This window comes from Danio rerio, chromosome 18 (genome assembly GCF_049306965.1).
Source record: "Danio rerio strain Tuebingen ecotype United States chromosome 18, GRCz12tu, whole genome shotgun sequence".
Lineage (NCBI taxonomy): Eukaryota > Metazoa > Chordata > Actinopteri > Cypriniformes > Danionidae > Danio > Danio rerio.
This window is the reverse complement of record NC_133193.1, coordinates 32589553-32602500: the sequence shown is the minus strand read 5'-3', so window position 1 is coordinate 32602500 and position 12948 is coordinate 32589553. Positions and strand designations below refer to the sequence as shown.

The 12948-nt window shown below is 35.2% G+C and overlaps 1 protein-coding gene across 2 annotated transcripts in view; it reads right to left on the bottom strand.

The window, feature by feature from the left end:
• Positions 1–12742, bottom strand: part of cd151l (CD151 antigen, like) — a 17975-nt gene extending 5233 nt beyond the window's left edge. Inside the window, exons 1-7 of one of the 2 annotated variants that reach the window (XM_009293634.5) lie at positions 12201–12742; positions 11441–11524; positions 9951–10142; positions 5246–5320; positions 5062–5166; positions 4819–4980; positions 758–844 (exon numbers count right to left, since the gene is read on the bottom strand). In XM_009293634.5, the coding sequence (XP_009291909.1) occupies positions 758–844; positions 4819–4980; positions 5062–5166; positions 5246–5320; positions 9951–10142; positions 11441–11524 (705 nt within the window). In that variant the 5' untranslated portion in view covers positions 12201–12742. 2 annotated transcript variants of the gene reach the window in all.
• Between the last annotated feature and the right edge of the window lie 206 nt (positions 12743–12948).

Here is a 12948-nt window from a genome sequence, read left to right as displayed (position 1 = left end):
ATAGCCCCCAGGCTTTATATTATAGCTTCAAAAAACAACAACAACAACAACAACAACAACAACAACAACAACAAAATACATCTCGGTTGAGAACAGAATAGGTTACTCTGTCTGGTTCTTTAAATTAGAAAGCTTTGTTTTAGTTTTTTATATTTATATTTCAACTGTGTTAAAATACAGTTTGATAAATTAAGTATTATTTTGCACTTTTAGAGTACACAATGCTGTGTGCGTGTTTGTGTGCACATGGGAGAGAGAGAGTGAAATGGAGAAACAACAGAGATGCTCAGAACCGAGCTCATTAATATTCCCAGTCCTTACAAATATAGTAAATAAGGACAGTCCTTATTGATTATAGATTTTTTTAACTTTTCTAGGTCACATATCTACTATGTAGACTCAGAGATCAGATCAGAGAACAATTTAACTTATTTAATGAATGCAGTATATGGCAAAATTTAAAGTGCAAAATTTTGAAATAGGTCATTTTAGAAGACAAAAGCAAATGCAGTGATCACAAATCTGAGTATTGTGATATACTCACAAATTTACATCTGACCAATGCATTAAGACATGGTATTTTCAATCAGAGGTACCAGAGTCATAAGTTTTGAACCATAAATAAAGTTAAAGTGTATTTAACTTTATCTAAAGTGTATTTAACTTTATCTAAATAGTTTAATTTTATACATTTACAGCAAACTTAAAATAGTATCTACACGAAAACACAGTTAAAGCACACATTTTAAAGTCTGACCTGCACAGAGGCAACGCCCACCCCAACTGCACCAATGATCTGTAAGTGATTCAGAATGAAGTTCTCCAGCTTTGTGATGCAACCACCCTAAAAAACAAAAAGAAAAAGTCAATGACAGAAAACAAAGTTTCAACTGGATAACAAGCATCCAATTATTTACAAAGAAGGAAGAAAAAAAAAAAGGTTACACAAAAATGAAAATTATGCCATAACTTTCACCTTGTTAACCTAGTTAAGCCTTTAAATGTCTCTTTAAGCTGTATAGAAGTGTCTTGAAAAATATCAAGTAAAATATTATTTACTGTCATCATAGCTAAGCTAAAATAAATCAGTTATTAGAAATAGGTTTTTAAAACTAATATGCTTAGAAATGTGCTGAAACAATCTTCCCTCCATTAAACAGAAATTGGGGAAAAAATAAACAGGGGCGCTAATAATTTAGGGGGGCTAATAATTCTAACTTCAACTGTGTGTGTGTGTGTATATATATATATATATATATATATATATATATATATATATATATATATATATATATATATATATATATATATATATATATATATATATATATATATATATATATATATAAATGACCATAAAATTAATAAAAACAGCAGTTTATTTGAGTGAACAGGGGCCTGTTTCAGTAAGGAGGTTCAAACAACTCGGAGTTTAAACTTGAACTCTGAGTTGATTTACCAAGAGATTAAAAACTCTGAGTTTTCGGTTTCAGAATAGCTGATATGAGCTGGGTCAATCAACTTTGAGTAGACCAACTCAGAGTTAAGCGCGCAAACCGTGACTATAAAAAGGCATTATCAATTGAGCGCAGATATTATGAGTGACTATGGCAACATCTTAAAAAAAAGAGATCACCATTTCTTTCTCCGGCTGAACTTGATCTGCTCATGCAAAGTTATAGCAAATATGAGTGTATATATTTAAAAAGAAGCAACCATCAGTGAAACAGAGACAGTTAGCGTGGGAAAACAGCTGCTCAAGTTAATGTGTAATTTTTCATTTTAAGTAGGCTATTTAAACATTTAAGTATAATAAAATAAGTAATGTAATGTGTGTTGTTTATAGCCTACTTTTTTTTCTAAACTTTTATACACTTTTATCAGTTTTAATAGATTTAACAGTGCACTTGATCTGTGTCTGCCTTTTTATTGATCAAGTGATAGAGGTTTATATAACATTAAGAAGGTAAGCAGTAATAAAATAATTTTTAGACAGAATAATAATCCCTTTAATTTAGTAACAGTGCATGTCGAAGGTTAAACTAATTATTTATGAAAAAAAGGACAAGCCTTGTATGTGACTTTGTTCTGTGTGTGACAAAAATGTAGGCAATAGCTGTGTTTCCATCAAAATATAGGCTATTACATAAATTTGTGCAAAACTGGAATAACGCCTAAAAATAAAGCAGCGTTTTTATCCAAAGAGTCGAAGAGAACACAATCGTCACTTCCTGATTAACTTGCGCCAAATATCAACAGTAAAAACAGAATTTACTGTGGTAGAATAAGCTGCGTCAATGATTTTTTATTTAATTAATGTACTTGCGCCTCAGAAGACAATTGACACACAATGAACACGTGGGGGCGTTTGAAGCCATGAGACGAGGAGACACGCTCCAGATGCTCGGCGGTAATTAATAATATACACTGATACTGAAACAGTTAAGGCATTTTAGAATGACTAAAACAACATTTAAGATGTTCTACAGTGTGCTCAGTCTGCTGGTTTGTCCATTCACACACATTTAACAAACTTTTTTTAATGTTCATACTGTAATTTGTTAAGTGCACTTCGTAGTTTATGTGCATCTTATCAAATAAAAGTTTAACCTCAGTAATGCACATGTTTTATTATGCGAATTTTCAAAAGTTATGTGAATCATGACGTTTCCATCAATCGTTTTTATGGGCATCTCCAAAATGAGCTCTAAAATAGGTGTGTGGAAACGTAAGGCTAATGCGAGAAATACGCTTCATCTTTAAAAAAGGGGAGGAGACCGACAGAAACTCAGAGTTTAGAGAATAAAACCTGCTCCGGACCAGGTTAGGTTCACAGAGTAAGTTACCACAGTAACTGACTCTGAGTTAAGGTTACCTCTCATTCAGAAACAGGCTTGACTTACCCTGATTTCTTGAGTTTAACAAACCTGCCATTTTGAAATGGAAAACCCAGAGTTTCTCTCAATTCAGGGTTAAAATACTCTGAGTTTTCACTAAACCTCCTTTCTGAAACAGGCCCCTGATCTTGCAAAAAAACTAAATAGTAAAATAACAAAACATATCACGTCTATAACTAAAACACATTTATTAATTGTAATTTATTAGAATAAAGTTGCTTAATGATCAGTTAATGAACACCGTGTTCGAGTGGGTTTCCTCCGGGTGCTGCAGTTTCCCCCACAGTACAAAAACATGTGCTACAAATGAATTGAATAAACTAAAATGGCCATAGTGTACGAGTGTGAGAGTGTTTCCCAGTAGCAGGTTGTCAAAAAAACAAACAAAAAACAAAATGGTTTATTACAAAATTAAAGGGGTGGTCCAGAGTGTATTTTTAAGGCTTGGTTGTGTTTCTAAAATGCACAGTAATGTGTGCTCATGCTTCACTTGTAGAAAATCATGTTATTTTTTTATATATCTTACTTTGATTATATACAGCTACTCAGCTAACATGAAAACGACATATTTCCTAGTTCCTCTAAAAGGCCTGCCCTCAAGAGGCTCTGATTGGTCCTAACATAATGTACTGTGATTCGCGGATCGGCTACACGTCACTCCCCTACAAGGTCATGCTTTTGAGCAGTGTAAACAGTCCAGTCACAGGCTCAGAGCAGCTGTTAGCAGCGTTAGCTGCCTGAATCAGACAGAAATAAAAAGCACACAGCTCATGCCTGCTCTTTAAAATGAACTCTGACAAGTGTCTTTCACATAGAGTATATTCAAAATAAGCATGTGTAAGTAATATAAAACATTACCATATCTTTTGTAAAGATTATGTAGTATGCACGGAAAGCAGCCACATAGAGAGACACGTAGAGAGAGAGAGAGAGAGAGAGAGAGAGAGAGAGAGAGAGAGAGAGAGAGACTGCACGCGCTGCTGATGTTGTGGCTGATTGTGGCTGGTTTGGCTGATGAATATGAACTTGTAGCTAAATTTTTAGCGGTGCCAAACAGCAATTTCCATTGTTCACATCCTTGTTTACATCCTCGCTAAAAAACCACTGTTAATGCTAGAAACTGTGCCTGTAGTTGATCAGTTTTAACAACTAAAAATACTTACAGGTTGTGGCTCAATATCCACAGCATCATCTGTTGGAGGAGTTTTAGCTGAATATAGCACTGAACTGGGAGAGATTCTGGAAGATCTCCTTTATCAAATGCAAGCGCTATATCTTTTTTTTTTAAAATATAATTCTTTGGAACATAATTCAAATGAAATTGTAAAAACTTCTGTCTTTGTGTCATGTCCTTTGAAAGCCTAAATACAGAAACAGAACAAGCTCTTTAGAAATAGCAGCCTTTGAATGGCATTTTAGCATTCCCTGCTTTAACATTACAGCGCTTGTGTGCTCGAGGTAAATGCACATAATCTGAAGCTTTGTGATCTCACATAGCCAGAATGTATTTTTGCTAAGCTAACTCTGTAAAAGCCAATGTCTCCTTTTGCATTGATCTTTGAGCGTTTTACATACAGAGCTGTTGTTCATGTTAACACAGCTACATTACACATCAACTAAAGTTTAAAATATGATATCGTAGTGGACCACCCCTTTAACAAAATTTATGTGAAAGCTATACATATAAACAGCTATCAGAATCTTTTAGTAGGACTGTTATACAATGTTATGGTTTATGATGTAAAAGTGGCACAGTGGCTCAGTAGTTATCACTGTCGTCTCACAATAAGGTCACTGGTTCGAGTTCTGGCTGGGCCAGTTGGCATTTCTGTGTGGAGTTTGCATGTTCTCCCCGTGTTCCCGTGGGTGCCCCGATTTCCCCCACAGTACATAGTGTATGAGTGAGATGTATGAGACTCACCTCTACTTTATATATATTTGAGGGGTGGTCTCTCCGACCACAGAACTTTCTGACTGGACTCTTACAGCAACTGTCAGGAACCAATCGACCATCAGCTTCACTAGAGCGGATCCAAGCACTGTCCACCCAATCAGATGAGCTGTTACTGCCACAACATTTGAACTGACAGAAGGACAAGCAAACTTTAGTACAACACTTCTTGGGTAAATACTAAATTAAAAAAAAATAGTGTAGCTGTCCCACCTCCTGCTGTAACTTGTCCACAGCCTTAGTTACATGCTCCTGCTCAGACTGATTGTATTTCTGAACCATTGTCTCCCTCAGGTTCTCTTTCAGTTCGTCATTTAGCTAAAGATTAACCAGGCATAAAATTGAACACAAACATATAGCAACCAATGAATGAAAAAAAGCATAATAAATAACTAACCTGTTGGTAATAAATGTAGGCCAAAACTCCAGCCAGGATCTCCAGCAGAAATATACACAGCAGTAAAACAAAATACTGAAAAAAGGAGGAAATAAATCAACATTTTTTTCAAAGAACATCTAGAACTTTGACTGCTTTAAATAATCCATTCATAGTCTTGACGTTTTCAAAGTCAACTAAATAATGACACGTTTACAAATGTTGTCATAATGTACTATAAATATCCCATCTTGCACTCAATTGCATTTTAAGTGTTACAGAAACAACTGAATGTTTTTATAGACATAATGAGATGATTAAAACATTTGACATTTACTTTAACTCCCATTGTACTTTTGGGCCCAATCCCAATTCTACCCCTTAGCCCTTCCCCTCGTTTTGCTCGTTCCTTTGAGGGGGTAGGGGTGTCCCAATTCTCTTTAGCTTTAAGGAGTAGGGCTAAGGGCAAGAGGTAGATACCCCTTTGAATGAAGATTTTTCAGGACCACACTCGAAACCAAAGAGTAAAAAAATTTCCCAAAATACACCAGACACAGTTGCACCCGGAAGTGAGGAGATCCACAAATTAGTATTTTTGTTTGTTGTTATTACAAAATTTTACGACAAAAACATAAGTTTAAATTTATTCATAACCATGTTACTGCTAAAATAGAAATCTATAATCCCTAATAATAACTCCTGTATAGCAGTCCCATAACATTCTGGGACTTGATTGACACTTGAATATCCTGTCAGAAAAGTCTAGTGGCTGTGAATGGGCTTTTTACAGTGTCGGCTATAATGTTAATGTTGCTTTGGTGTGTTTACGTTACATAGATGAATATGGCCACTTTGAAAATGCGCAGTACAGTTACAATCTTATTGCCACATTAGGTCGTTATTATAACATAGTATATGCCTTCAGTGATTTCCTGAAGATAAATACCAAAAAATAAAACAACTGGAATAACTACAGCAGTCGCGATCGTCTGATCACATAAGAAACAAGAAACTGTGATGAGTCTGATGACATATGAAAGTGCTGTAGAGCTGTCCCAATTCTTAGGGGTACATTTTGAAGCCCTTCCCCTTAACACTCAGTTTTAAGGGCCAAGGGGAAGGGAAAGGGGTACAAAAATAAAATTGGGACTGGACCTAAACAAAAATCCCAAGCATATAAATAAAATACTAAATAATAATAAAAAAAGAGAAAAATATAGCCCAGTCTTGACAAATTGCTTGAACTACAGTGAACAGAGCCTTGTAAACTGAAACACTGCTATTAGTTTATATTTTATTGTGTAAATAAATGGACCAAGGGGAACACATTTAGACAGTATGTAAAGCTTGATTGGTTTTGAGACAACTTAATTTTAATAACTTGTTAAAAAAGTGATGCCACACCATCCATTATTAGACATACACCTGATGATCTTTTTAACAAAATAATGCATTATAACAGAATAGTATTAAATATTGCTGTAAGAGATGGAGGAAGATCAAACATACATATTTCATTGTTACGTCAACTTTAAGAAGCTCTCTCTGAAGCCAACTGATAAGACCCACACCCAAATTTGAGTTACAATGGTAACAATCTTGATTGACATGCCTCAAAGCCTTTACCATGTGAACCACTCACAGAATTTGACCTTTTAAAAATATCTATAATCATATTCTAGAATGTGTGATGTTTTTGTGTGCTTGTGTATTTTCATATTCTTTGTGACCTAGGTAGAATACTATCTCTGTGCTAAATAGAGTTGATTGATGATTTACTGATGGTATATCAATCTTCTTGGTATTAAAACCCTTAGAAGTGTTGCTTAACAACTTGCACTCAAACAAAATGGAGGATTGAGGCTGCGGCGTGACGTGGCCCAACTCAGCGTGGCCTTTCAGACTCACACTGACACAAGGAGTCATGGTCTTATAATGACAGCAGTAAATAACTGAGCAACTATTTGAACTGTACAACCGTTTGTAAATTTTAAATTAACATTTATTTTATATCTATTTTATTAAGAAACTGTGCAGCTTTTGTTACTGCAATGTATCTTTATGGGCTTCTGGAAGAACATTTCTTGAGCCTCTTGGTATGGAAAGTCAGAAATGCCTGGCCCATTTATTGAGAAATTTATTAAACATGTCTCATAAAACAAGATTACAAGAAGTTATACTATTAAATATTTATGTAATAAAAAGTTTTATCTAATAATTCCAGCAAACTTTTAGTGGATTTGTAACATTGTCAAAAACACAACTTTCAGTTAATATATATGTAAAAAGGCCTAAATACATTCAAGACTATTTAAATAATTTGCTCGTCAACAACTATTGACAGCAGATAACTCTGAAAGAGAGAGAGGGATTTGCACTCACGATATCTTTACTGCTCCATTCAACCTATCAAATGTAATGTGAGACACCAGAGGTGTCCAAACATGGCCATGGAGGGCAGCAGATTTTACCTCAAACTTGCCTAAACACACCTGCAACGATGTTTCTTGAAAGCCTAGTAAGAGCTTAATTAGCTAACACAGGTGTGTCTGATTGGGGTTGAAAGTAAACTGCAGAACACTGGTCCTCCAGGACCGAGTGTGGACCCCTCATGTTTAGATCATCACTGTGCCTCTAGTGATCTGTTCACTTGCTCATTCACTCTCGTCACCATGATTTCCAGGTATTTTAATTCATTTTGGGGGATTACAGAGTTGGTATAAATTTGCAAAAGACACACAGAGCTTCCGGAAGAGGTCATAACTAGACAATAGATAGAGATAGCTCCGCTTGGATCACAGCATGGGATGTGGGCGACGAGCGGGGAGGGATGTGGGATGAATTTGAGGACTGGGCGGGGGATGCGCAATTTCCGGGAGATTAGCATTTTGTTTGCGAGCATCCAAGTGTCTCTATGCATTAGCCGGAGGATCCCGGAACTTTCAAGAGACTTGGGATGCCTGCATCTGTATATATTTAGCTGCAGTGATGCAAGAGCAGAATAGAAATGACACGCTGTTGTGTAAATAAGATATTACATACGGCTATTTAGTTTTTTGTTTTTTTTTAAGTTGTGATCTAGCGCTATATAGATAATACAATTAATGTGACTTCAAGGGTGGTGACTACAGCCATTGGAAGGGCAGGGCGCTTCCTTATATAATGGTAGGGGAAACACTGGTATGTATGCACAGCTAATGTGGTTTAAAGAATAACTGCATGCATTGCATTTTGGTACTTTAAGATTACGTTAAGATTATAAAATCTTAACATTTTTTCTATGAGCACTATCCAACAAGCATATGTAAATCACAAGACATGAACAAGAAACCACAAAACTAGCTAGAAGGCAACTTCCCATTGGCCAACTCAGCCCCTGAGTTGTGACATCAGCAACCCTATTTAAGGAAGGCATGACCAATTCACATTGTCTTATATTTTTGCTCTTCTTCATTCTTTAACTCTCAGTCCTGATTCACTCGGTCACCAGCCAAAATATGACCCAAGTCCTTAGGGCAGGCTTTAGCCTTCTCACTCTAAAGAGAATTTCATCATCAAATCACTTTATATTCATCTTTATATTCTGAACAATTTCAACTCATAACCTCAGTGGAATGCTGATCAACCGATCAGAATGAAGAAGAACCAGCAATGAATCATCAGAAGACATCCTGGCCAGCACACATTGATAATGATTCTGTTTTCTTTGATGATTTGTTTTGGGTTATTGATGTTGGATAGCAACATCTTTGTCAAGCAAAACTGTGCTATTGCTCTGTTAATTAAACCTTCCCATCCTGCTCATACTGGTGGAGTGTACAATCAATAAAGATTGGTCATATTTAGCCATAAAACCCCAAACATTAAATTAGCCAGTGTTTCAGTTTCATTGTCCAAGCTCTGTATATGTATTATACAATAAACCAAAAAATATCAGTGGAATCCAGATTTTCTGACAAATATGTTGGTCTATGACAAACTATCCAGAATGTGTTGTGCTGTAATGACATATTCCTAATTCTCTATATACTTAAAGTTAAGGAAGTTAAATTATTTATTGTTATTCTTTCATATTTAAAAAATGTATAAAAACTGGATAACTATAGGCTACATACTGTACAACAAAATAGAACATCACAGAAAGCACTTTTAATTTGGACGAACCCGTAAAACTTTGTCAATTGAACCCTGGTAGGACCCAATAATCATGAAAATCAGAAAGCATAAAAGATTGGGCAAATCATATGGTTTCATGACTCCAGTCCCTTCGTTTATGCATGTGGTGCAATGAACCTGCTTTTACCAGGTGCATCTACAGTGCAGCTAATTGAAAACATCTTAACTTGTCAGAATTCCACAGCGTGTCATTTTACAAGAACCAACCAATGGTGCAGTTATGCATTTTAATTTCTTTCGTGTCACATTGTTATGGTCCATAACTTCAGTGAGTTTACTCTCCTTTATGGGAATTATTTAGGTCTACAGTCCACCCTGGTGCATCCATATCTTATTTTTATAGCATTTTTTTTATTGCATGATATATGTTGCTCTTTTTAAACAAATGCTTAAGCGTTGCACGTTGAAAGTTATTTATTCCTTAATTTTTACTGAGTTTAAATGGGGTTGATAAATGTAGAATGCAAAAAAAAAAAAGAAAACAGAAAAAATAGAAACACAACCCTTAACAGTGATCCAGAAAAAGTAAACAATTACTAATGTCTCTCACCACTCTCAGTAGGCGTCTTTGTTCCTTGAAGGTGGCACAGCAGCCTAAAACTCCAGTAATCATGACAATCACCCCTGCCATGATGAGTATATAAGCAGAGACAGCATAAATCTTTGAGGACAGCAGACTAATGTAGTCGCTCTTTTCAATTACTGTCCAGATGCCCACAGCCATCACTGCAACTCCTGCAAGCTGGAAATAAATAAATAAACAAATAAATACAAAATTAAATTATCAAGCTTCAAGTATAACCCCAAATCAAAAAAACTTTTGGACGTATGGAAAGTGCAAAAAAAAAAAAAAAAATTCATTGCAGATAATACATACACAAAAAACGTATTGTTTGGATTGTCGGACAGCGGGAAAACAAATGCTAAATAAGCGGGAGTGGTCGAGTTCGGACTAAAACCGAACCCTAGGTGGGAGGCGGGATTAAAAATTTAGTCCCACGCAGATCTCCGTTTTAAACTTTATTTTTCATTTGTGAATATACATCCTTTCCTGTCATTCAGATCCGCAACACATAACAAAAAGTTGGAACAGAAGCGATTTAGGGCTAGTAATCAGGTTAATTGGTTAAATATTGGTGATGTCAACAGGTGATTGTAATTATGATTTGGTACAAAAGCAGTATCCAAGAAAGGTCTAGTTCTTTAGGAGCAAAGATCGCTAGTTTGTCAACAAATACATGAGAAATTTATTGACATGTTTAAAATAGTTGTGGGCAAAGTGAGGCTTTATGAAACATCTAAACAAACGTGTTAAAGTTTCAAAACGACTCTACAGTGACATCTAGAGGTAATTTTGTATGTAGTGTTTTGGAACAGCTTTAGCAAAGAAACAGTTAAGCAAATTGAGGTAATAAACACCACGTTATAGTTTAGGTTTCAAGTACTTTAGTAAAGTGGTGAGAGTTCCTAAATGGCATACACAGATAATGGGTTTGAATACAGGGAGATTCAGCTACAGAAGTTGAAATTTTGTGAATAAATATGTCTTATTTTGCTTATAAAAAGTAACATTAATAAAATACATCAAGTCATAATTTCAAAGTATTTGTACATGCTTTGCATCGCTTTAGTCATGTGACCTGGGTGTTTTGAGTCACCTTAGTTACGTGACATCGGTATTTCGGATTGTGCTTCAGTGCAGTTATTTCAGTGCGTAATAGCAGTTTTATGTCAGCCATCCCTAGTTTAAAATCAGTCATCAGTAATAACTTGATGACATTACATTGAGAACCTCTTCTCTTATCATGTCATTGCTTTTCTCAAAGGACAAGCGCCATGCACGGATATTATTAGACATATTTTAAGACTCTAAACATGGTACAGTCCTGAAAGAGAAAGTGTGATTTTCCACACACATTATTATTTCAAACTGAAATCTTTCAAACGTAAACTGTACAGAATATATGCTAATATTATTATTAATATAGAAGCTCAGGCATACACTTTTTTCAATCATTTTTGGACTTAAGAGATACCAACCCAAAACAGAAAATTGAATGTGAAAAGGAGATATTTCAGGCAGATGGTCCCACATTTTTCCTTCTTCTCTTCATTTGCCCCCATCTAGAGAGAGAGAGAGAGAGAGAGAGAGAGACAACACCATTCAAACATACCATTTAGAACACACATATATATATATATATATATATATATATATATATATATATATATATATATATATATATATATTTTTTTTTTTTTTTAACAACAAAATTGCAATAAAATAATGCATTATGTAATAAGGAGTGAGTTTCTATTCAAAGTTATTCCTTTTGTTTTTTAGTTAAACAGATACTTTGACGGATATGTGATGAATGTGTCTACATCTTTTTGTGTTTATCTGCTAATTAAACAGACATTCCCAGAACAGAACGAATGTAAACAACATTTACAAATACAACAGTCTGGGTTGGCCATGGTAGTCAATGTAAAACAAATAAAAAAAAAAGCTACTACGTATCTGAAACGTCAAAATTCAGAGGTACTTTGTCAAATTACAAGGTACATTTTATTCATTTGCTTAACACAGTATGCTGACTGAGTAATGTGTGGCGCACAGCATCACTTGTCTGAACATGTTAAAAATGAACACTCAACGAGATAGTAACAGCACAAACCAGAGAGAGTTTGATCTGCATACAAATCTCAAAAATAATGAAAAAGCTTCCGAATATAGCATCAGAAACTGTTCCAGCACCTATTGTAGCCTGTATAAATTCATTTAGAATTTTCTCCTGACCTTGTATTAACTCCGCCACTGTATTTGGGTCTTCTCAGGTCCTTTTATTTCGTATATGTAGCCTAACGTTACTGTGGCAAAAGAAAGGAATTCCAATCGCTCATCTAGAAATAAACTTCTGCGCTGTTCTAATTGTAATTGTTAACTTGATTATAACTATTGCCAGATCCAAATGGGAAAGGTAAACAGGTAACTTTACATACAACTTTACACGTGAATACATTAAAAAATCGCCTATATTGCCCCACAGCTTTATTAATAGTTTCAGAACTGATAAACAGGTAAAACAAACACCCACAAGTATTTTTAATTTGGAGTCTAGATCTTACCCTTTTACGTTACCAGACGATATCACTCAGGGAAACCGAAACACAGAAAAGGGTTAAAAATGGATCTGCCTTCATTCGATGAAAGGTTTTTACACTTAATTAATTGACTTCGTCCCTGTAAAAACTACATGAGAAACAAAAAAGCTCAGAAAAAAATCAGTTCAAACGTGCTCAGCTCCACCCCGACAAAGCAGGCAAGGGTTGCCAGATCCTAGAGAAAAAATTCCCAGAGACAGGTCCTGAACTACCAAACCTCTAGCGCGATGACGTGTAGTGGACGTCGTAACCATTTTATTTACGTTGCTACCACTTTTACAACGAGGTAAACGCACGCGCAGTAATGATGCTATTTTAACTTGTTCTTTATGCAAATAAGTTCAGCTACCTATTGTAAACGTGCACTTTTTGTATAGCAAATG